General features: G+C 37.3%; 1 protein-coding gene across 1 annotated transcript; it reads left to right on the forward strand.

Annotated features, from left to right (window-relative positions):
- Nucleotides 1–12,734: 12,734 nt before the first annotated feature.
- On the forward strand, nucleotides 12,735–26,561 carry syt6b (synaptotagmin VIb). The gene is made up of 7 exons (XM_079483395.1): nucleotides 12,735–12,842; nucleotides 20,889–21,267; nucleotides 21,727–22,303; nucleotides 24,136–24,256; nucleotides 24,408–24,579; nucleotides 25,032–25,182; nucleotides 25,267–26,561. Exons 2-7 carry the CDS (start codon nucleotides 21,101–21,103, stop codon nucleotides 25,336–25,338), a joined length of 1,260 nt encoding a protein of 419 aa, XP_079339521.1. The 5' UTR covers nucleotides 12,735–12,842; nucleotides 20,889–21,100; the 3' UTR covers nucleotides 25,339–26,561.
- Nucleotides 26,562–26,567: the final 6 nt, after the last annotated feature.

Here is a 26,567-nt window from a genome sequence, read left to right on the forward strand (position 1 = left end):
ATACAGGAAAACTGAAACAATCCCCCCCCCAAAAAAATTAAAGAAATAATAGTAATAAAATAAAAAACCCTCAAAACGTAATTATGGAGTCTAATCTATTTTTAATCAAATCAAGTAACGATCAAACGATCTTAATCATCAGATTGACCGATTCGCATAATCAGAAATATAACTAATGAAAGGGGTTTATGTCTGCAAAACATCTAATTGGCAATTGTTATGTCTTAAGGGATTCTGGGTAATAATTTTCTTTGCGAAATTAATGATTATACCATCCTAAACAAATGCATGTAAAGGATAACTGAAAAAAATGTGTCTTATACCTTATGGGAACTTTTCCTGGGCCTGTCTCATCTTTCAAAATCAGTCATGCCACCGAGATGAGTTGAATCACTCATTAATCTTCTCTGCCAATGAACATTAGGATCTGTATCTATTTTACACAAATCATGTTGAGCTCTGCAAAGTAAAATCTTCTATGTATTCAGATCACTGGCTAAAAGAAAACATCAAGCATTGAAAACAGAAATACATCTGAGACATTCGGTATTAAAAGGAACCCTTGCCGAGTCTCCAAAGTCATAATATCAAGGCAAAGAATGAGCTAGAGACTATACAACTATAACAACTGGCAAAATACTAAAATACAATGACATGAAGAGAATACCATGAACACTGTAATAAATGGAAACTAATTCACAGTGGTGTGAATTAAAACTCGTAAGAACTAACCTTAAAAGGAAAGTAACATTGACATGAAGGTTCCTGAATGATGTGTATACTGTTGGAAGAATTTTTCTTCCTTACCTAATAATATGCACAAACACAACAGCAATTAGGGCATGAATAATTTTTCATTAATCTAAACTATTGAAATAAAATAAAACCAGAAATACCATGTTTAACTATTTTCTAATGCTGTTTGCCTGTTTATTTAGTATGTAATATGTAGCATCTTTGAATCTGGTCAAGGTGACACTGCACTCCTTCAGAACTGGCACCTTATTAACATCCCAACTGTTTAACACGAACAGCGGGTGAGATGAATTTAGTTCAGGACGAGAAGACTGCACAGTCCAAATAAAGCTAAGCATGCATCTCACAAGCTGAAAGCAAGAATCAGTTCTGACTTCTTTCTCTTTACTCCTAAAAACCTTGTCTGTATACTGTGGTAGGTTACTGTGTATACACTTATGCTTTTTGTTGTCCTTATGTTGTTCCAATTGCTTTAATTGTTCACCTCATTTGTAAGTCACTTTGGAAAAAAGCATCTGCTAAATTACTAAATGTTAATGTGAAAAGTACTAAATATTTTAAATCTTCTACAACCTTTCTTAAACACACCTCTAATCTGAATTTATAGATGTGCATTCCTGACCTAGCCTGACACTGCTATGTCATTCCCACGGGTGATTCAACAATCTGGATACACAGCGTGGGAAAACACGGATTACTTCCTGTTGATCCCCCCTGCTTGAACGAAAATCCATGCATACTGGTTTGTGCGCCAGGTTGGATACTAATAGATACCCCAGGCGTTTAGCCAGTGGGGAGCAAATACAGTAAATCTGAGCCAGGGTTATATAGAGACCTTCAACACTCTTTAAAGTTACATCCGATCATGCTGAGGAGTCCTGGGACGTAGGATAGAGAAGTGCTGAGAGTTTGATGCTGATGGCTTTTATCAGGGATATTAAAATGAATGTGTTAACTTTCTCTTTGGAGCCCACTGCCTACCTGTCTATGTTTGATATTTTAAAAGATATACAGATTTGTAAACAAATTAATTCAATGGTAATGTTTTTTGAGTTAACGCTAGACCAGCTAACAAGAAACTTTCTCAGAATGTTGGCTTACATTCTTAAAAAAATGTAATGTTTGTTATAATGTTAAAAGAGCATTTTTTTCAACATTATATATAATTGTACAATCAGAAATGTAAATGGAATAAAAAGTTATTCAAAACAAATAAGTGCTGTCAAACGATTATATATACATATATATAGTATGTGTTTGTTTGTAAGTACAAAATTAATATGAACAGTACATACATACAGTCATGTTCAAAATAATAGCAGTCCAACATCAGTAACCAGATGAGTCACTGTTTTTGGTATAAATTATTATTCTATACGGCAAATATTTAACTAGTAGTTGTAGTAGAGAAAACCAATAGACCCAACAGTCATGAAATGCATGCTGCTAATTCTGTTTAATTGAATAATTAATTGAAAAAGGCGTGTTCAAAATAATACCATCCTGGAGTTCAATTAGAGAGGTAAATTGAAAATTAAAAAAACTGGTGTCACACAATTGGCCCTTATTTTAGTACGAAGACAGCAAATGTTGGACTTGTGGGGTGACATCAACAATGTTTCTTAGGCAAATCCAAGAAATGCAGAGGAATTGTGGTCTAAACTGCAATCGTACTGGGCTGGAATACCTGTTCACATGTGCAAGAAGTTGGTCGACTCAGATGTGAAGCATTTCATACAAAAATTATGTTGCCCCGGCTGCCAGGAAATTACCACAAATGTTTTACCAAAAATATATTTTATTACATTCTATTATTTGAACAATTCACTCTCAAAGTATTTAGACAAAAGTTTGATTTAATTCATGAGATCAGTAGTCTGATCAGTTTGTCAAAGTTAACATCAATATCAGCCAGCACTACATACGTACATACATATTCAGAATCAAAATGTATAGTATAATGCAATGTAAGTCCCTTTGGATAAATGCATCTGCCAAATGCATAAATGTAAATGTAGACTTTTGTTCAATATATGAATTTCTTTTCTAAGGAGAATTACAATTCCTTGGTGAAAGAATACCTAAAAATATGAACACAAAAAATATTTAACAGCAAACAAAGCACTAAGGGATAAGGCTCCAGCTGTTCATTCCGGAGATGATTTTCACCTCTCAAAATAATCATCTGTTTCAGAGCTTGTGCACAGAAAGCAAATAGGTGAAATGAGTTCTCCAGAGAATGGCCATTTTTTCTCTATACTCTATATCTGGTCTCTGTGCACCTCTAGATGCTCCTGGTAGAGACAGTCACAGGTTGCAGATGAGGCCCCACACTGTTTGCATATAAAATATTCATCTGTGTTCCAGGCCTCCATGGAAAGGAGCAGATAAGCCTATTCCAAGCAGATGCTTCTTATTAAAAAACATGGGAACAAGCGTTCTGTTTTTTTTCAAAGTTTTTACACTCTGTGATTGTTTGACCATGTTATTGCCTGCTGGTAATATTGGCATTTCCTGTATCTGTATGTGTATCTTGATTCAGTTAAATTTATGATTCGTGAAGGAATCTAAGGAAAATATGATGAAAAGGAATATTGTGGTGCCATGAATCACGCTTGATGAAACAAAATCATTTCATGACAGATCTCCCACTTGCTGTGAGCATTTCAATCTGTTGAAAAGATCCAGGAAGAGTCACTATCCTTCCTTTAAAAAAACTTATTACAGTTTTTGGTCATTTATTCCTGACCTTTGAACAGTACTTTAACACTCCTAAACCTGACTTTAAATAAAAGAAGCACATACTCTATAATGTATTCTCATTTTGACTGCACTCTTTTAGTAACACATTTGGTTTTCTATGCACAAAGAAAGCTTTGTAGATGGAAACATAAAAGTTTCAGTCAGAGCAACAGTGAAGTCATGTCCTTGCTATACTCTCCCTTCTACTCCTGATCCATTTTTAATAAAGACAGATTTTTGCTACACACATCTTGTCTCTAGAAACTGAGATGCTGTTTTGGACTACAGTCAAAAGTACGCCACACATACCAAACAGTAAGGATATTTGCTCTACATGATTTTAATTTAAATCATCATGCAATCAGTCATGGGCCTTCAAAATTAAAAGTCTTGTGGGTGTTTTATCTTAATAAATGTGCAAGCTCTGCTTTTTTTAAAGAAATCCAATTAATTTAATCAATTTCTCAAAATGTGTCATGAGTTATAATGAAATCCATAAAAATGTGGGAAACAAATAAATGAAGTGAAACACAGCGGAAATGTACTGTAAGAATATAATAAAATGTATAACTCTAACCATAAAGGCATGTACATTAAATTAAGACTGAATTTAATGGACTGGATGTGAGTTATTCAGACAATTAATTTGCTGCTAATTAATATTTACTTTTCAAAGTTCTTTCCTCTTATAAAATGAACTGTACAAGTATTAACAATACTAAATTTACCAAGCCAATTGAGATACAAGCCAAATGAGATATGAGACGTATGGCATTGAAAACCATACAAATTGATGCTTGTAATATGCATATGAAGGATGTGACTGAGAATGTGAGCAGAGTGTATGCCACCCAGAAACCGGCCACCTCATCTGTCCTATACCTCAACAGCTGAAAGGACACTCACAAAACAAGTAGTTGGATTCACTTAATTTCATCATGACACACATTTCCACACAATATAATTGGATTGCAGAGTACTTCCGAGTAAAACTGCATACATGCAAAAAAATATATAATTTAGCTCGTCCCCATCAGTAAAACCTTTACTCTTCAACACTATGGTAACCCCCAAAAATCGCAGACAACAGAAATTCTTTTGAACTTTAACCTTACAGAACAATAAACACTAACAAGTCTCCTTATCTTTCATCTTGCACAAAAACACAAATATAACACTTTAAAATGCACTACAAGTCCAGTCGTAAGAGCAAAGCATGCTGGGAAGGCAATCTGTGTAGTTTCAGTTAGTCAATGAAAATGATTCATGTTGCCCCAACACAAAAGGAATAAGTTATTTCAAAGAGTGGCCTATGTTGCTATTACACATTGAAATTGTGCTTGATCAAGAAAACAATACAAATGTGTTATATCAAAATGTACTGATTAAGTAAAACAAACAGCCTTTAAAATAATTTTTTATTGACTTTTACTGTAACAGAAAAACATGCCACTAACCAAGACAAAACATCTTATGTTAAAGAGACAAAATGTTACTAGCACAATAATAAGTGATATATGTGTAGTGGAAGTGACATTGTGTTGTTATTCTCTTGTGATGAATTTATGAGCACAAATTAGACAAGTGAGAGTATACAATAAGATGTTTTAGAAGCCACAAGAGAAGAAAGCAAAAAAAACGAACAAACTGATGAACACTTTGTGACACTGAGAACTGTAGTTCCTTGTGTTCACAAACTGAATTGCTGTTAGCTAAACGAGGGTCAAGGGGAAAAAACAGCGGCAGAGAAGAGGCGGAGCTTACCTTTTTCCCTCTCATGTGCGAGAGTGACAGAAGAAGGGAGGACCGAAGGGAGGGGGTGGACACCTACAGGCTTGGGGACAAAATTTCCAAGACCGATGTTGAACAGTGGCTCAGTGGAACAACTAGATATAATATGATGCAGCACCTGCGGGTTCTATTGCCTCATTAGCCCCACCACCCACCTACCCCCACACAATAACTCGCCCACATGCAAACATCCAAGAGTTGCAGGAAGAGACCTACTGCTATCTATTTTTGATTCACTCCTGCCGTTTGTCTATTCTTCCTTGTCCTAGATGATAAAGGGACCAAAAGTTGGGATTTGGAGTAAGAGAATGTGTGCAACCACCTCTGAGGATCAAGACATGTTCTGTCAGAAGGCAGTGGCCCTCATTGTTGACCTCTGCCTGGACAGCAGCCCTTATCTGGATTCTGAAACATGCCAGGATTTCCTGTTGCTTCTGACCAATGCAACCCCCAACATCTCCAGCTCAGGTAAACACCTGGTTGTTTTCCTGCATGATGGTAAATGTGTTTGTGGGGGGTGACATGGGAGGGGGAATGTTGTCATGTTTATGTGTGTATAAATGCATGAGCATGGGGAAGGACTTCAAAGGAACATGACCTTAAAATATGCACTCTCTATGCTTGGTTAAAACCAGAATGGAGGTTTTGTTTAGATATGTACCTTTCAACAAATTTTACTTTCAAAGTCAAAGCATGAAGACATTACTGCCATCAAAGCTGTGTTGTATGTTCCTGTTCAGTCTGAATGTGTGATTTATTTCTCCTTTGATATTAGGATGCTAGTCATCAGCGATTTAGATCATATGTACCAAATCTGCCTTTTTGTTCCTGCACAATTCAGCTAAGAAATGTCATGAGCAAGATGAATGTAAATGTCTTGCAATGTATAATTCGGACTGCAGATTCACGGTGGCCACACAAGGTAAAATTGACAAGAAATTGAATTCTGGACAGAAGATCGAATGAGCTGTGATATCTCTAAGTTGGCAGGTGATATGGGCGTCTAAAGCAATACAAATTAAAATTCCTGATCTGGAAAAATGCCATGGAGAAAGACACAGAATCTAATTGTCACTCAGAGTTTCTGTCACAGAACAAATTAAATAAACCGCCGCTGGCTCTGGCCTGCATCGTGTCCCTGAACGCAGGGATGGTGAATGCCACTGCGTGTTATCCACAAATAAAGATTAATCATAGATGCCACTGAAAGCTTAAATGCCGGTGCCTCAATATTGCTGAGTGTCAGTTCTAAATGTGTTCTCCTTTGAAACTCCTGGACCGACGGGAACCGGGACGTGTTCACAGGGTGGCTCTGTGGGCCTCTGCCCATTTGCCCTCACAGGCTGGCGCCCTTTGGAAGGTGAAATAGAATGGTAGCCGAGTACAGAGGATTCACATCCGCACTGCGCTGCAGGACCTGCCTTCAGACGTAACTGAACGTAACTTGCAAATTTGTAATTGGGTTTTTGCATTCACAATCGAGTTCCAAAGGTTGGGGTTGAAGGGAACCGCCTCTGTCTCCCCCTGATTGAGGACCACTTGGCTAGACAAAAAAACAACCTTAAACGTGTTTTAAACACTTTATACTTGATGTTTCAGGTTAAATTTGGTTCCAAAAGCAAAACAAGATGAGAACCATCACTTGGCACTTTTTTTTATTATTAATGTTGTTGCAAAAAAACCTCTTAATGTCATAAAGTCATAATGATTGAGCTCTAATTAGGAAGGAAGTGTTGAGTCTGTAAAGGGAGCTGCCTGCTGACTTGACTAGAAGTGTAGGGAGTGTCAGGAACCTGCAGTCCACAGGCAGTAATGCCAGATGAATGGAGGACTGCTGCTGGCCTCCGCAACCCCATATTGAGAGCTGCACCCAGCCTGCCAAAAAGCAAAGGTCATGCATCAGGAGAAGCAGCTGGTGCAGCGCTCACGCAATGCCAAATCCCTACTAGATTGAGCAGGCCTCCAACTTTAACAGAGGCTACATGTGATCAGTGCTCTGCAGTTTAGTGCTAATTGTCCAACATCCCTCTTAAATGGATTTCAAGTGGTTAAGCATGTGTAACTGCAGCTGTAGTGTAGTCTGGGGCATCTCGTTCTGTCAGGAATTCAAGGAATGTTGCCACCATTTATTCCCATAGCAGAAAAAAATTGCTTTATGAATTTCTTGAAAGGAAAGCAAATTGGTCTTGGGCATTTTTTACTACAATTGTATTTTTTCCTATAGTAGTCAGTGGTGACCAATATCTGCATTCTTCCAAATATCTTATCTTTTGTTCATTAGAACAAAAAAGAATACAGATTTGGAACAACTCGAGGGTGAGTAAATGATGACAGAATTTTTATATTTGGTTGAACTGTCCCTTTCGCTTTTGAAAAAACTAAACCAAATTAACATATGCTGGATTGTTTGAATATGTGTATTATTAAGAATAATATTTTACAGGTTTATGATTAATTCAACCCAACAGTTGGGTTTGTTCCTTTTTGACCTAGCCATGGGTTGATGGGTTGCAATATTTAAAAACTCAATAGACTGTCAAACATTTTTGACACATTTGTGCCTCTAGACTTTACTGTATGTGAAAAGTCATGTCAAAGTGTACTGTATTTGTGAAATGTGCCAGAAAACCTTTATTCTTACGGCAGACTAGCATTTCAAGTTTATTGGGCCGCTTGTATAAAGAAGTGCTGAGAATTAAGACATTAAAAGTCAATATAATGCCACTCACGTGACAGCGGCGTATGTTCGGACTCAAGGTTAAATCAATTACTTTATTTCAAACATGACAAGACGGTTATGACTGAATAGTATGGTTGAGCAATAGAGGGCATGTGAAGGGGGACCTCATTTCTTTCCACTAGCGAGTCGACCACTAAAAAAGATGAAGGGAAATCATGCAGAATACTAGACACGTTACGAAGAGTCACCTCTCCCCCTTCTGTATCTATAGCCCATTGAGCAGAACATTGCTTTTAACAACCCTAGAGTGGTTTATAGTTTTAGCACACTATGCTTCACTGCAGAGAGCCATCCCCTCATCCTAAAACTACTACCGCAGCTAGCGCATTATGTGACCATGAATAAATAAAACAGCAAGTAGATACCAGACCAGCAAGAAAAATAGCATACACACTTTATCAGAACCCTCCCTGCTGAGGTAAGATGGAGTTCGGTGTGACTATGTGTGTGTAAAATCACTACCAGGGGAGTCTACCTGATGGGAAATTCTCTAAAGTGAGCTGGTGAAATCCTGTGTGGTGTGGTATGATAAATTAATTAAGCTTATCCCCATGCTACATGCCAAGTATGCCGCCAGCGAATTTGTGACCATCCTGTTGTAGTGTTTGTTAATTACTAAACAGGTGTACACTTGGAATCCAGCCAAAATTACATTCCGTTTTTCACTATACGGTTTAAGCATGCTAACTAATCTTATTTTTATAAAAACAAAATCTGCAGGGAATTTGGCAATGATCAGCGTGTAAGAATAATGTGATTTTATACATGCAGACAGCAAGTGTTCTGAAAAGTAAATGTGAGAATGAATTTCGCATTTCCAGCCTACTGTATATCAACTTCACAACATCACACTAACATCAGATCATATGTGTCAGAAAAGATCTTCAAAGTTAATGTTACAATTCTAAAATGCATTACACTTTTTCACACACATTAATCTCAAAATTATGACCATTAGGAATACCAAAATAGAGGCCTTTTTGTGACAATTCTAGTGCCGGATTCTCACAGTTTTATAGCCAGTTGCTGGGTTAAGGCATCAACTATTGAAAGTGAGTTATTTATGGTTAAATGATTTCCAAATTAATGATGATAAAGAAGACATCCATCACCAGCATACATCAAAGATGATCTCTATAATATCTATTATATAAACTACCACTCACTTGTGTGTTTATATTTTGCACATTTTATAATAATAATAAACTGGTCAAAAATATGAAATAAAACAAAGGGAACTATGGGAATTATGTTGTAACAAATTTTTTTTAAAATGTGTTATATTTTATCGTAGTCACCTTGTGACTAGAATTTGATGAAATTTTTCTTGTCATGCAGCTTCTTGAGGTCTGACCCTGAGATGAGTTCTTTCTTCACTATTCAAATATTTCATGACATATTTTATTAAATAAAATGATAGTTTTGACAGGAAAAACGTATGTTTGCTAAATTATATTTTTGTCTACTAAACTAATGTCAGACCACCCAATCATAGCAGGCAATTGTTTAAGTTATATTACCCTGGACAATCCCTTTGAACCAGCTGATTAAGTAGGCAAATTCCAGTTGAAAGTGGACATCTCCCTGCTCACTTCGAAGGGCAGATCACTGTAAATGACCACTCTGAAGTGTATTTAGAGCATTTGTAAAGAATTGACAAAGATCATACCTTATTTTTCAATCCAACAGTTTCACTACGCAGTGTGTTCAGCACGCCACCAGCTGTTTTGAAAACACTGTTCTGCAACGCATTGCCAAATTAGTGTTTTTGTCGAATCATGCCAGTTTGTTTTGTTAATTGAAATGTAGTTCCTCAGTTGTCAAATACTCTCACTTTGTTAAGGGCTTGTTGAAAATTAAATCAAAATGTGTAAATAATTTTCCTCGCATGAGGCTAGTTACTTTACGCTATGCGATAGTTGCCGTAATTGTGATGACAACTCTAAATATTCTACTCAAAGCTGACCACATCCTCAAGCCTGGAATTAACCATTTCTGAGACAACATGCGGAAATGTTACTCTTAGTTTATATTCACATTAATATTGACATTATTAAACCAATAGTAATTGCGACTTGCCACAAGGCATAAACATCCCTCTTCCACATTCAGTGCGTTCCAAATGAGATATATCGCCTTCCAAAGTGCTATTAGGAGTGGAAACAATCATGGCCGCCACATTGAAGGGTCGTTCAAACCGAAGTGCTTATTACTGACCACTTCAAAGGGCCCTTCGAAATGAAGGATGTCGAGTGGTACAACTGATGGACACTTTAGGCCCCCATGATTCTTTAGGGAGATTCTTTGCGTAGTGACTGCGCCTCCTTATGGGCACGAAATGATGCAGAAAGGCACTTCAAGAAACTGTTGTGTGGTTTACTTACACCCTTTAACCCTTTGAAATATCCATACTTTTCAGCATTGCTTGGAAAATTAAGTTCTATGCAGGTCACAGGTGTTTAATTCTGGCTGCAGCTAAACTCTGCGTCTCTGTGCACTTATTTGAACTGTTTTACATGTTTTGCTTAATCTCTCGTGTGTACACTTGTTAGGAGTTTGTTCTCATGTCATGTGCACTGAAAACTATAATGCTGCTGCTCATTAACTTTTCTCTATTATAGTTAGTAACAATGCATTTCTTTTCATTGTCAGTTCTTCCTCTTGTTTTCTCAAAAATAACCACTTACTAGTAGTCTCTAATGTGTGTGTCTGTGGATTCAAGTAATAGGCCCTACTACTGTCACTGCGATTCTGATAAACATAATTTATTTGTCAATTTGCTTTGTTTTACTGGTTCTTTATAATCTACACATAGGTCATGGGGTTATCTCTATTTTTAGTAATTCACTTTCTTGCAGAACTTTTAATCACCTGCTTATCCTATACTTTTGATGTTTTTCTTCAGTAGATCCAGATGAGCTGCTTCAGGGTCAGACTCGTGCCTCGTGTGTAGGGGCCGTGGGGGAGATTAAGAGAGGTAGATTTGACATGTAAGCATTTCTTTTCACGTGTGGCAACATGCTTTGCTAGCACTTGTAGATTTACACACAGTCATTGTGTTTTGTAGTATAGCACAAAGGCAAATTCATCATGTCTGACAGAATCATTATCCAAAGCTTGTGAATATTGATTTCAAATCCGGTTGAGTTATCGGGACTAAACAAAGGAACAGAGATACTCAAATAACATATGATAATACAGCTTTATACAACGTCAGTATAATTAATTACCCATATGCAAGAATGTAAGAATTGTGTATATTTGAGCTTTTATTCTTAAGTATTTAGATAGCCTGTGTGAAAAATGGCATATTTTTTGTACAAGCGAAGGATTATTTCGGAATAAATATTCAAACAATGTTTTTTTCACTCCTGTTTATTTACAGCCCAAGTTCATCCCTCAGATTCAACATAACAGAAAATACTAGAACAATGACACAGGCCCTCATGTCAGATAACAATCATTTGAAGTCATATTTGTACAATAATGCAACACTGGACCCCCAATATTTTAATATACCCTAGTGTGAAGTTTCTCTTATGGTACTTTTGAGCAATTTGATTGAGTGACAGTGCCCTTAATTATCCTTATGTTAAAACGTGACTTTTCCAAATTTTTTATTTGTTTACGGCCCCCATACTCCATGTCCTTAATAAAGTCCTAATTAAACCGACATCTTTCATTCTCTTATTTAGTAAAATCAGGAAGCACGGCAAAACCCAGACGATGTGATAGAGCCCGCACATAATTACCACACAATTTACATTAGAATAAACCTTGTTGTACAGTATCTCATTGAAGGCAGGAGATGGAAATTAAAACAGAGCTGGCACTTTGACCAGATCCTCCTCTGCATTGAAACGGCAGCATTATCTCATACCATTAGCATCCTTTCAATAAGCTTATATGCTGAATTCCAAGATTTCTATTTTCAAAGAGGCTATGATATTTATGAAATTATTAGCTGCTTTAAAGAAATATTGCGTCATGAACTGTTTATTTTCAATGTTTTTAAATTATATGTGTTCCATATTTCTTAACTGCCTTTGAAGAAGAGATGAAACTCTAGCTTTCCCCCCTACATTGAGGAGCACATCCCCCTCCCAATGCAGTTACAAGATCACTGATGTTAATCTGTCTAGAAGTCGGCTATGGGGAACCATGGCATCTCAGCCGGAGAATCACACAAATGTATGAACAAGAAAAAGGGGCTGTAAGTCCAAAACCCTTATAAATGCAGCCATGCATGTATCATAGAGCACAAAATTCACATTTGGATTCAAAACATGGCTCCATGCTCCAAGCCTAACAGTGCATGATTCTTACATTTCGAAACCTTTAAAGTCTTTCCTAAATACCCTTGTGTTTCTAATATTTGTGTAAATGCTTTTTTAATAGTTTTTTTATTAATAAGACCTTTAATTAACATGCTTGCCTTAAGATGAGACTATATTCCATTTACGGTTTACATACATATATTCGATCATTTATTGCTTGGAATATATTTGTTGCTTTTGGGTGTCTTTGCAAATAGCCTAGGGTTATTTGTTTGCGGCAGTTGTAAACGCACAGCCTTTGCAACAAAAAACGTGTGTGTGTGCGTGCGCCCCTAGACAATTGCAATACAGCATCTCTCGAGCTGAGCAATTGTTGGGCTTCCTCCCGCTGCCATAGTAACGCGGTCCCGTGCGCGCTGCTAGAGCTCATTCTGAGGGAAGCTTGCGGGAAGAGAAGATCCGTTTTGTGGCAGGGGGTGATCAAAACTAAGAAAGCGAGTTTAAGTGGAAATACCCGAAGTGAGAAGAACTTAGTGGTAAGAAAACATATGTATTTTGTTGTTTTTAAGAAAGTTGGTGAGGTATTTTTCTGCGCTTTAGCTTGGGTGTTTTGACATATCGCAAAACCGCATTAGCTATACAAAGACGCATTGATTTTACCTAAGGAATGTTCGTTTACTTTTCTGTTTTGCTTGGTTAAAGCATTTTTTTTTTTGTTTAAATTATAAAGTTAAAAGTTGCTGTAGCATTGATAGGGCGTTCATGCAGGTGTTTGCTGCAACCTCCCTCGACTGCCGTAGCCTTGTTTCACAAAAGGCGTATTAGAAAATGAATCATCTACATGAAACAATTCATGAGACTTCCGTCTAATTTAGTTTTTAGTATCGCTTAATAGGTACCGATGTGGTCGCTTCATCCAGGGGAAAGTGTTTATGACCTGAGTACAAAGGTTGATTTCTTTTGTACGATGTTGTATTGATCTGACAATAGTTTTTCGCTCCGTTAGGTCTGAGCATATTGAACATATGGCAGTCAAAGAAAGATATCACTGGTGCCTTGGGGGTGCTTAAAGTATAGCAGCCTATATTTCCTACGAGTTGTATGTTCATTCAAGCGCATAGTGTATGTGTGCAGGACTAGCCTCTTCTGAATGAGGTGCTGAAAGGTGGAAAAATGACTGTTTGTGTGGACACAACACATACATCATCATGCAACTGCAGTTAGACATGCAAGTGTCTATGTTTGTGCACATGCATGTGTGTACCCATGTGCTTCATTTGTGTTTTTGATCGTTTGCTACTTGTACACTTGCAGGGGTGCACGTGTGTGGATGAGGGTACAGCAGGTGCACTGACCTGCTTCTCTGGTGCAGTCTAGTCCATCACTGTTTCTCCCAGCATGGTCGCTGCCCAGACTGGGCGAACACGCTCGGTCCCCCAGTATCCTCCATTGGCAGTCGTTCACACTAGTGGTGATGCTAGCGTTAAACCATTGCTGTCAACTGCATCTCCCAAATGTAGACAAATGCAAGATCTGGCAAAACAGGCTATGGTGCATTGCTGTCGTGCGTTGTTATTACACTGACTCAGTGTCTCAACCTTTAGGTGATTATGACGCCTTTTTTGTCCTGTCCGTTTAATAGCTGTTTGAGATTTGGAAATGGGGAAAATGCATGCAAAAAGTGTGCTTAGGAAAGAGGGAACCCAGCAGCAACTGGTAGATAGGAGTAGAAATGCTTTCAAGGCTCTGCAGTGAAAGATACGAGTTGTTTTGGGTGCTAATATAACTATCACAGTTGCATCGTATTGAAAGCAGACCTGAACATAGTTACAGATCAACCATCATGCAATAAACTGTGACATACAAGCATTGCTCGGAAACAAACACAAATAGAACTGGCTACGGCAAGGACACTGTTGCTGAAGTGCTATTATAGGAAAACAGATTTTCCGAACATTTGCATATTGATAAAACACTGAAATGTGTACTTTAAAATATGTAGGAGGGATTATTATGAGCCTGAAGATAATGATGGATGCATAAAATTGGTTGATGTTTTGCTGACAAGGTTGTATTTTTATAGTTATTTTTATAGTACTGATGATATGCTGTGTCATCAGTATGGCTCTAATGACCAAATTCAACTGTAAAGCAAACCTCACTGAGCATCTACAGAGGTTGTGTAACAAGGCAACATTGTGCTTTGTTAAAATGCAATAGGTTTTTTTAAATCATAAAAGCCAGGAGCATTCTGTGTTCATTCCTCTTGTGCACAGCATGAAGAACACTGGCTTTTGATACTAACATTTGGGGACAGTTTTCACCTCAAGGCTAACGCTGTAGCCAACTGTAGCTATACTGTTTCTTCCTTGTCTGTCATGCTGCCACATGTCGTCATCTTCAAATGCTTATCCTAAATGGCTCAATTTCACCTTTAAAGGAACCCCCGTTGTAGCCTTTAGAATGGGTTCACAGGAAGATATAAGGGTATTTGTGTAGCCAAATACAGGCACTGGCCCCTCACTTTAGCCTTTTCTTTGAATGACTGGCTGTGTCCATCAAGACCAGTAAGCTAGCTTTTTTCTCGCCTTATCTCAGGCACACACTCCCCTTACGCCAGCTCAACAAATGCTAATCTAGCCCAGTTTTAACCTAAAGGAAGGGGACCGCACTTCTGAAGTGGCATGTGATGTGATTTCTTGGGCTTATCTGGGATAGACACTGTCCTGAATTGTATGCTGTGTACAATATGAGGCTGTGGAGCTAGAAACAATGCTCTTTGAGATGTGTTTAAGTGGTTCTATTTCACACTTCTCTTTCCTCGGCTGAACACGCATCAGCGTGCAGGGTGCAATGAAGGTGAGGAACATGTTAATAACTTGTAAACCCTATAGTGAGATTTTTCAGTTTTGTTTCATTACTGGTAGGATTGTTTTTTAAATCTGACACCACTTATGACTTAGCTAAATGTGAAGTTGCAAGTTTACTTGCATTTGCTTTTTTTTAAGTTACCTGCAGAAAGCAAGTAAACGTGTGTCCCTTGTGTTATATTATACAGTGCAAAAATAAATTAAATATAAAATAAATCTAAATATTAAATCAGACCCTCTTCCTCATATGTAAACCTATCATGTGTTGCCAATATATTAGAATGCATTATAATATATACTTAGAGTAAATATATAATCTATACTTTATCAATACAGCCGCGGAAAAAACAGCATTTCAGTTATTAAGCACAGCATTTCAGTTAGTAAGTATGTTTTAGATAAAATTATATTTTTTTTTCATTCTGTGAACTACTAACAATGTTTCTCACAATTTTGAAATAAAATTATTGTTGTGAGTTTATGTTATGGGTGTACTTTCATCTTATTGTTTGATTATGTAATTAAATGTTGTTATACGTTCGCCGGTTCCCAGCTCCTTCCTCCCTTTTATGGATCTTTGTTACAGTGGACAACTGCTTTTATTTTAAAACACTGAATCCAGAAAACAAGGTAACCGTTAGTTCTCTTCCCCCTGAAAATCATGTACCAAGTCTACTTTACGTTAATGATTCTTTATCCTACAAACTTTTCTGGTATATTTTTTATTTAATAAACAAATTCTAGATATTCAACCCAGAAAAAGGTTCTTAATAGCCACATGTCTGACAGGTCTCAAGACAGAAAGCATTCAGACAGCATTCGGCTTCAAACAAAATGCTTTTGTTCCTATAATTTACACATTCATAAATAATGTATCTAAATACCTACATCAAAAATGTTATGCTAACAGCAGTAAGTGATGGATCATGACAGAAAGATAGTACTGTATTGGATTTTAACTGTGAGCGGCGTGCAGCTGAAAAAGTTTAACCAGAGGAATTAATTTATGATTTATCGGCTATAACATATAGGTCTTAATTTAACCAGCGGCTGATACGATCAATTCCGATATGGCCGATAATGTATAGTGCATCCCTTAATACAACAGTAATATTTGTATATGTATTTAGGAAAAGTTTTTATCACCGTTTTCGTAAGTCTTGTCATGCTGTCTGTCTTTCACATTGCTGTTGGATGAGGTTTGATTTTGTTGAAATTCAACAGATGCTGGACTGGAATGGCCACAATACAGCTATAAATGCTGATAAAATAAAAATGTGTAATGGTCTCTTAATCTTCTTCCGCAGTTTTTTATTGAAGTCAACATTAACTGCATCAATGTTGGAGTTATACAGAAGATTGTAGTTTATAGATTTTCTATCAACAACTCCAAACAAATATAAGTTCTGTTATTATCCCTAAAGTTTTCATATACTATAACATTATTCATAGACAAGAGCTCCAGTTTTTTAATAACATTATTGCTGATTATAACAACCACTCTTATGTGGGACAGTTTTATCAATGTAGGGAACTGTTTGTTCTAGGGGCTCAACAGAGACGTAACCCCAGAGTGATGACAGTACTTTTGAGATGGTGTTTTATACAATAGGGGCATTGGAATTTCAAAGGGCTTTTGCTGTAAGAGAGGTATTCGTAGGTTGCCTATAGTCATTACCTCTCTGCAATCAGAGTAATGGCTTGTCTGAAAATTGCTGCTATGGAAAGAAGATAACTTTTCCATGTTCTTATTCAGTGATTGATGCTACCATTTGGAGTTATTTGGGGCTTTGTAAAGACTACCAGTCTATCTGCAGGGCAAGGACCTTATTACTTTACATGAATTAACCTTGGAGTTTGGTAACGCAGGGAATTAAATAAATGATTAAAACAAGAAAATCACTTAAACGCTCCGGCACAGCTATAAACGACAAGTGTCGTTATAGAATGGTTTGTATTGGCTTTATGGCCGTGTTTCTAGTTCTGAAGACGAGCAAACTGTTCTATTCATTAATGTGGGCTAGTCTTGTGTTTCCATTGCCAGGCCTGACCACAGCTGTCACAACCTCATACCAGAGGGACTTGTAAATGGACGCTATATAATGGCAAGAGCACATTTAACTGGATTTCACCCCTCCTCTGAGCTCCCACAGCTTTGATAGGGCTCAATGGTGTTAGGTGGAGCTTACAGAACCTTACAGGCTATTGTAGAGGTCAGGTGGAAGTGGTAGGCCTATATATGCACGTGAATAATTGATTATTTTAATAATTGAAATAAGTTTATTTTCATGGACAAAGAAATGTAATAGCTTCTTGGATGCAGTTATTATTTACATTTTATTTAAAGTCACTGGTTTTCCAGCCCTAGTGTTTTTATACAAATTGAGACGTGTGGTTTTAGTGTTATTTTTATTCCTGGCAGGCATGGGGAAGCAACTAAAGAGTGTATACTAAATGATTTATCAGTTTTTGAGGAAATGTTTACCACCTAACATAATATACGTTGATGGGAGATATCACACATCATTTATGTCGCACATCTATATATAGCCATAACAAAAGTACAATAACATCAGTTAAAGTTTCAAAATGTGGAAAGACTCAACATACTGTCTCTTGTCTGAACAGAACTATATTTGATGGCAGCAGCATTGCTTTTGCTTCACAGAGCTACTGGAACTAATTGGATTCACATGTTCAGCACTACTTTATGATCACTGTAAGTTTGAAATGAATAAGGTGCTTCCAACAAACCATGTCAGATGAAAGCAGAATAAACCCTTGGTTGCAATTTTTCTGCAGTGCAACAGTGCCTTGAACCATCTTTTCCCTGAAGTAACAGTTAAAATAGGGGTTGCAAAAGGTCTAATGTATAAGTTTCTATGGATACCAGGTTAGATTTGAAGACACTTTGAAGAGAAGTTAAAATAAACCCTGGGGCTTCGGTTGCTCTCTGTCACTGGTACCAAGGAAGTCTTAATTAGATTTAGTGGTCACAGGAAATGTTTAGCCACACTGGATTTCTTTCAGCTTTGGCTGGAAAAGCACATGAATTCTCCATTCATGAAAATACATCTCAAAATTAATTCATTCTGAAATGGAATCCAATGTTTACAAATGAATCTATCATTTATATTGTTAAGTTCAACAAAAATGTATGAAATGTAGGGATGCACCGACACCATTTATTTTCTGAAACTTGCTGATACCAAAGCCTGTATGCCTGTACCTTTTTAAGTTTAGCTTAAAACACAGTGAGGCTACTAAAAATAGAATAGCTTCATAATTACAAACACCTCCACCTTAATGTCCCAGTGAAATTAAAATTCATATTTCTTCATAAAATATTGGAGCGTTTATTGTAAATAGCTTACCAATGTGGGACATTCTCTTCCTGCATGTGTCCTCATAATCTTTAGTTAAAATCTGAAAATGCAATTCCGCCCTGCAGTGGCTATCTAGCCTAAATGACATAAATTAGACGGCTTGGGCGGAGGATCTGTTAACACCTTCCCTTCAACTGTCAGTCTGCTCCCAGAACATGAGCTTAGTATCGGGCCTGATACCGATACTGGTATCGGTTTCAGTGTATAGCTAATCAAATGTATTAAAATTTATATTTAGCAAAATAGACAAAATAAAAGAGAGTACTCTTTAGTATCTTGTTTTGCATGTAGACAGGATCATAGACATTACTACAAAGTGTATTATTCTTGGATTGCAATTGGTTCTTGTCAATGTACTCCAGCTTGTAAGAGGTGAAGCTGTCAAAGCATAAACAGTGCAATGGTTGCGTAACCTTGTATCACACCGATTAATATTTAATTTATGGTAGAAAAGAGTCTGGCTGCCTGAAAGTCCACAGCTCTTATCTCCTATGCTGATCTGCTAAGCTTCCAAGTCAGACCACATATGAACTTGTATTTATTGTTTATGTATTTAAATGTATACATTTCACACCATTGATGTTTCTGCCAATAGAAAATGATCAGCCTGTTTTAGAATTAAGAAAAACACATCCATCACACCAACTCAGACAAAATGAAGATTTAAAATTGGGCAGGGAGCAACTAAAGTCATTAAAATTCATTGGGTAAAAATCTGTGAACGTGTGTTTCTCCTATTACAGTGTAAATAAATATTCCTTGAGCATAATTATGCCATAACATAATTTAAAGAATTAAGATGGTTTATTTAGTTGTTTTTAACAAGGAAATAGAGTCTAACAGCGCTCAGGCATTTAAATACTAAAGAATAAATAGCACAAGTAGGACGCATTAATACTTTCAGTCTCTTTATTCTTTGTTCTTATTGAAGACTTAAAGCACAAAGACAGTTAGTTTTTTCTTTTAATCCTCAGCACACTTCACTTCTCAGCAGTCTACAAATCCTCATTTTATTTTAGTGGGAGCAAAGAAACTGCAGATGTGTGTGAAAGACCATCTATCCAGATTGACTGTGTTTTCTGCAGTTGATTCACTTTACAAGAACGCAATTAAGCAGGAAAATTGCGGAGGAAAAACTAAATGTTGGAATTATGACATGTACTGTAGAGTAAATCTCTTGCTTTGCACATGCTGCATGTTTACACAGCACATTTTTTCTACAAAGCTTTCTAAGTTGCCAGTTTGCCACATTTATTGGCCCATTAATTATGTTGTCATGTTGTTTACGTGCTCCCACAGTCCTCCCATCAGGAGAAGCGAATCATTGTAAGACTATGGGCAAAATGTGAATTTTTCATTAACACTGTTTGTTTTCTTGGTCCCAGTCCCTGAGATGCGTGCACTCCAACGCATTTGTAATAAAATACAGTTTATTCATCCATTCAAGCTATATAGTTGTCACTGTCAGGCTGGTTTTTATAGCCTCTGTGGATCCCTTGAAGAAAATTGACTAATGACCTGTTCTTCTTTAATTAAGTCTGTAATTACATTTAGCTCATTTGCAATTCCATCAGGAAGTAAAGTGTACTTCAGTGTTAATGCATGTCCAAGGCTACTGGAAAGTTTTGGTGTTTTGAGGATTGTCTCATTGTGTCATTACCCTATGATGTTCTCATCAGTGAAGGCCTTTTTGGGGGGCATGGGGACCAATCCAAGTCCTAGAAAGAAGCAGACAGCAGCACCAGACTCAATTATTATTTCTACAACTGTGTCTGCTTTTTCAGTGTGCAATGATTCATATTTATGTGAGAACTTGTGACATACAGTTGTGCTTTGTAGTGCGTTTCCAGAATCTTGGGCAAAATGCATGATCAATTTGATTTATGATTTTACTTTACTGACAGAAAAAAAGACAAATAATTGGATAAAAGCTTTAGGCAGCATTCCTCAAAAGAAACCAAAACAATTCGACCATACAGTTTTTTAGTGTGGTGATGGCGCATCTACAGTTTGATGTTGTCTTTTTTCGCTTTTTGCTAGTTTTTTTGTAGTGGCACTGACATCACAAATTTGATGTTCTATATAAATATTTATTATATTAATTAGTTAGATTCAGAAAGTTAAGGGATATAAATGTAATCTTCGGCACTCAGAATAATCAGCTATCCTATTGGTGGAGAAATTTAGTATCAGTGCATATCTAGTAATAAAATCAGAATGCATTTTCGTACAAAGTAATTGAAATATATATACAAATATTATGGCATCATCTATGTATTGTGTGCATTTTAACCGTGTCCACTTCTGTTCTTGTCCTATACACTAGACATTTCTTTCAGTCTCCTGCTGCTTGTATTTGTGGTGTGCGGTTTGGCCCTGCTGGGTGTCATCAGCATCGCCACCTGGAAGCTGTGCTGGGTACCCTGGCGAAGCAAAGCACTTTCCTCCAGTGCCACCGCCCTTGCCCCCACCCATCAAGAAAGAGCGAAATCCAGAGAAGGTCACGGCAACTACGGCCCACCACCACTCAGTGACGTCATGGCAGCAGACAAGCTGAAGGGTCATGGGAATTTTCTGGAGGCAGCAGTGAAGATTAGTCACACGTCGCCAGATATCCCTGCAGATGTGCAGCTGTCCATGAAGGATCATCTGCTGAGACGTACGCGTATCTCACGGCAGACGACTGAACCGGCTTCCTCTAACAGGTCAGTGTTCTGGAGGAACTAAGAAATGTTTGTTGCATCCAAAGACCTTCATGCAGGTCATGATGGTTTACTGTATGTAAAAACAATTTATATTGAGCCATTATGAGGTTAGTTCCAGTCGATCCTAATCATGTTAATGATTTAAATCTTGTAAATGTCAGCTAGAATTAGACCTGAGGAAGGTATCTGGCTTTTAATGACTATTGGGAAGGTCATAGTAGGAACCTGCAGCCATAGGGCTGGATTTAAACTTGTTAAGCAACTAAAAACGTATTTTGCGCAAATATTATTAGAACCCTGCAGCATGACTGTCATCTGACAACCTTTAGAAGTATCCATTTGCATTCGTTCATGGGTTGTTATTCAAATGTAGATTAGCACCTGGTGTACCTTTTGTGATGGAACCAATGCTTCATATCAGGATGATACAGCCGCCAAATTGTGTTTGAATGTTGCCAGGCATAGCTCCTTCAAGAAGCACCTCCCCAGACAGATGCATCATGTGACAAGTCTGGACCGCGGAGGGGAGTTTTTGGATGTGGAGGACCATCCAACTTGCACTGCAGCGTCACTTGGGCGTATCCAACCAGAACTCTACAAACAGAGCACAATGGAAGTAGAGGACTCATCTAAGAATGACAATGGTAAAACGTGCGGCAAGATCAACTTCTCCCTTAAGTACGATTATGAGGGACAGCTCCTCCTTGTCACCATCCTCAAGGCTTTCGACCTGCCAGCCAAAGATCTGTGCGGCAGCTCAGATCCATACGTCAAAATCTACCTGCTGCCCGACCGCAAGCGTAAATTTCAGACCCGGGTCCACCGCAAGACACTCAACCCCACGTTTGACGAAACCTTCCAGTTCCCCGTCCCATACGAGGAGCTGGTGTCCCGAAAGCTCCACTTGAGCGTGTTTGACTTTGACCGCTTCTCACGACACGACATGATCGGGGAGGTGATACTGGACAACCTTTTCGAAGCCTCAGACCTCTCACGGGAGACATCCATCTGGAAAGACATTCAATACGCTACCAGCGTAAGACAATTTATTCTTTTTATTACTTATTGAGTCAAGACCCCACTGGTGATTTGTCAAATTAATGTGGTTAATGTCATATTCATGTGACCCTAATGATTTGGTTTTCTAACGGTTGAGTATTAGATGATTCATAAACAATGTATCCCATGGGGTATACTAAAGCAATTTATCCTAATTGAGATTACCAAACCAGACAAATCGTGCAATGTATATTAAGCACTAAAAACATACTAGAGGGCAATAAACAACAGTTATAGCCTTGGCAAGTAAAAGACAATTCGCAGACTGCAATATTCTGTGCCTCAGCACTTTATTAATCTTAACTTTTTGTAAACAAATTACATTTTGACTTTATTTTAGTCAATGTTAAAACAATATTTTTTCAAAGATGCTTTCGGCAATTTTGCTGCAACTTGATTAAGGTAATATAATGATTCCATTTTATTTTGGGAAATTCCACTATGAGGCCAAACTATTCATAATCTGGCTTTTTTAAGTAACATATATCATATTAACATGTTGCAATTATTGTGAGTTTATGAAGTCGCAAGAGGGTGAAAAGAGTTCAGGTTAGTACACGCTAGTGCGTGTATTACTTGGATTTTCAGTTTTTAGTTCATAAATATATGGTGGATTCCAGCAATAATGGAAGTGACAGACCCGTGGTCCAGCTCCACATGCACTCCAATTCCCTATTGTATATCCTCAGCAGTTTGACTGCAACAGGCCTCAGTTCCACCTGTCACTCTCGTTGAAAATGAATTGTAGCCTAGCGGGTAACTTTTTCCAAGCAGCTTCTCAATGCTTCCGAGCATTTTATATCTAATCTCGTCTAGGGCACCATGATGTGAGGCCTCCACACCTTCCACATTAACAGAGGAGACTGTTGAGAACATTACTGCCCCTGCAATATGAATACATTAAGTTTAATGAAGCTTTTAATTAAAGCGTAATTGTTTTTGCCCACTTGATGGGTGATAAAGGGATAGTTCAGCCCAAAATAAATTGCTGTCATTATGTTAAAAACTGTAAGATTCCCTTTATTTTGAGGAACACAAAAGAAGATATTTTGAGAATAGGTTTTGTGTCCATACCATGGAAGTAAATGTGGTCCAATGTTATTTGGTGACCAACATTCTTCAAAATATCTTCTTTTGTGTTCTACAGAAGGAAGTCATACAAGTTTGGAATAACATAAGGATGAGTAAATGATAAAAGAATGTTCATATTTCTCTGAACTGACCCTGTAAAGTATGTTGATACATTCCATTTATTTCTTATTAATGGGAGTGTTTGAAGTAAAAATTGGCTAAAAGGACTGTGCTTATAACCTAATATAGATATGGATAAAAGGCATATCATTTTAGGTGATTAAGTACAGTACATGCTTCAGATCATTGAACACAGCCGTTGAGGTGTCAACGGGATATATTTAAAGACTGGTTAATTGTGGAGGAAATAAAAATAAATTGTGTTATTCCCTCAATCGCTTTTTTAATACTCATAAAAGTGCTTGTGCAAATTCACACTCAAGAATGATCAAATGAGAAATCCTTGTCTAATTCAGTTGGTTGCACAATTTGTCTCGTTTACCTTCAAGTCCTCTTCTGCCCAAAATAAAGTCTTGCATTAACACCTGGTAGTTCTACATTTTCCAGGCCTGTATTCGGATGTAGAATTAGGTTGACACTCTCATAAATAACTAATATCTCTGTCACTGAATGCACACCAAATTATCATAAACAGAATTTTGCTAGCAATATTATGCTTAATTTTGAATGACATCAATCCAATGATCTGTTGGATTTTGTATCCATTTGACTTCACAGGAGAGTGTGGATTTAGGAGAGATAATGTTCTCTCTCTGCTACTTGCCAACTGCAGGGAGACTCACACTTACTGTCATCAAATGTAGGAACCTCAAAGCCATGGATATTACGGGTTATTCAGGTATGCTCAGTCTATTTGGCTCCATCTTCCTGTTTATCATTTTAGACAGACATATTTTTCATTGTCAACAAAGCCACTGCAACTACTTGGACCAGAACAAACAAGGAACAAAGAGAGCTTGGCATGTCTCACCCACCTTTTCCGTTGGCAGATCCGTACGTGAAGGTGTCACTCATTTGCGACGAAAGACGCTTGAAAAAAAAGAAAACGTCCATAAAAAAGAATACTCTGAATCCGACATATAATGAGGCGATCATCTTTGACATCCCTCCGGAGAATATGGATCAAGTCAGCTTGCACATATCAGTTATGGATTATGATTTGTGAGTAATTTCTGTAATCTGCTGTAATTTCAACAAATATTGGGGGCATTGTAAAACTGTGGGGGCATCAAAAAATTTATTTTTAAATGAAACTCATCAATCTGACTTTAAATCTTTCATCAACAATTTGTCATAATAATGTAATGGCCAATACTACTGAAAATTCTAAATGACTTTTGAAAAATGTTTATTTTTCATAGGCTTCATTTTCATGCTGTCAGTGCTGTCTCCTCACAACCCATGAACTTTAGCTTAAGGAATAACTTTATGAAAAATCTAAATAATGTTTTTTATTTCAAGTTGCAATATGAAAACGTAAAAACGTATTTCCTATAGCAAAAATGCACTGCTGTTGTACACCAAAAAGTGTCTCGCAGCATTTCTGCAATGATGCATCTTTTATATTTACTCCAAAATCTCTCTATTGCTTCTTTTCGCATTCTGGTGAACAGAGTGGGACATAATGAGATCATTGGAGTCTGTCGTGTAGGGAGCCATGCTGAGGGACTGGGCAGAGATCACTGGAATGAAATGCTAGCTTACCCTCGAAAACCCATCGCTCACTGGCATTCGCTAGTAGAGCCCAAGAAGTCTGAGAAGGAGGTGTGGAAAACATCTGTTTTAGCTTACTTGCCTAAAACTATTGCATTCTAATATTTCCATACTCTATCCCTGTGTCTCTTTCAGTGGAAAACTCGCACAGCAAGCTTTGACAGTCAGGGTTCTTGTCCCTCTCCCAGACTTCCGTCTAGCCCATAAGGGAGGTGGAGCCTCTCTCTACGTCTTCACACAAGCCAAGGATCTCCCAGGAAGCGGTGGTGGGACTAGATATGTCCTCAGACAACATATGTCTGTGTGGACATGTGTCATGGAACGGGAAAGAAGGATGATGCTGTCCAAACCTTTCATGCATATAGTGCAGCCGAGCCTAGCCAAGTTTGAGCTTTTTTGTGTTTAGGTTAAACTGTTGCTCAAAGAGGTTGATTAATACACTTCAAGGTAAAGTCAAGTCAAGTTCCCCAGAATAAGTTTTTGTTTATATATATTGTATAATGTATAATATATTTTCCTTAACATTTTAATAAAATGGATATAGTTTATGACATTATAATAGTAAGAGTTTTTGACATTATAATAGTATGAGGATATCGTTTTTGACATTATATTAGTATGAGGATATAGTTTATTATATAATGTATTTAGCCATCACTTCTTGTTCTTTTTGCTAAACACACATGTTTGACCTATGTAGATTCCTACAAATCAGTTATCTCATTGATCTCCCTTTTGTTTGTGAAGTAGTTAAATTGTTCTGTTACCAAAAAGACAAACACCAAGAGTCATTTGTAGCCTGACTGTGTGTATTTCATCACGAGTCCTTTGTTTTAGGTCTGTCTATGTTTTGCTTGGATTTCAAAGTAGAATTTTAAACCTTTTAATTTGTTGTTACATAAATATTGTATTCAGTTTTCTATTAAAGTCCAGCTCAGTCAAACACAGCCATGCTCCGCTTTATCCTCCACCATCCATGTACATCTGTAATTAACAGCATAAATGCCGTAATTGTAGCTTCATGATTAATACCAAGGATTGTCTTGAGAGCATGCCAAATGTAATGGGAGTTTTGAACTGATAAGAAGACATTATGTTCATTTAGTTTAAAGCCTTTATTGTAGGTTTATCATTTTACAAAGACTCATTTTTGTATTTTATATAAACTGTGACAAATGTTCACTGTTCTGTGTTTCTTACTTTGAGATGTTCTTTCTTCAGATAAATAAAATGGATTTGTTTGTTAGGCTGGATTACGCTGTAACAATCATGGGATTGTGTATAATGTTTCTGTATGAAATGCTTAGTACAGTGCTTAGAAGCAACTTTCCACTTTTATATTGAGAATTTCTATTTATTATCATGTACAGTAATTGTTTCAGAACAGACCCTTGTACTTCAAAGGTGTGATTAAAGTTCTTGCTTCTTCTATCTGC

The sequence above is a fragment of the Barbatula barbatula genome (assembly GCF_947034865.1).
Source record: "Barbatula barbatula genome assembly, chromosome: 20".
Classification (NCBI taxonomy): Eukaryota; Metazoa; Chordata; class Actinopteri; order Cypriniformes; family Nemacheilidae; genus Barbatula; species Barbatula barbatula.

Coding starts and splice junctions, on each gene's coding strand:
- syt6b (XM_079483395.1), top strand. CDS start 21,101: ATGGCAGCAGACAAGCTGAAGGGTCATGGGAATTTTCTGGAGGCAGCA. Junction 22,304..24,135: donor ACATTCAATACGCTACCAGC/GTAAGACAATTT, acceptor TTGACTTCACAG/GAGAGTGTGGATTTAGGAGA. Junction 24,257..24,407: donor GGATATTACGGGTTATTCAG/GTATGCTCAGTC, acceptor TTCCGTTGGCAG/ATCCGTACGTGAAGGTGTCA.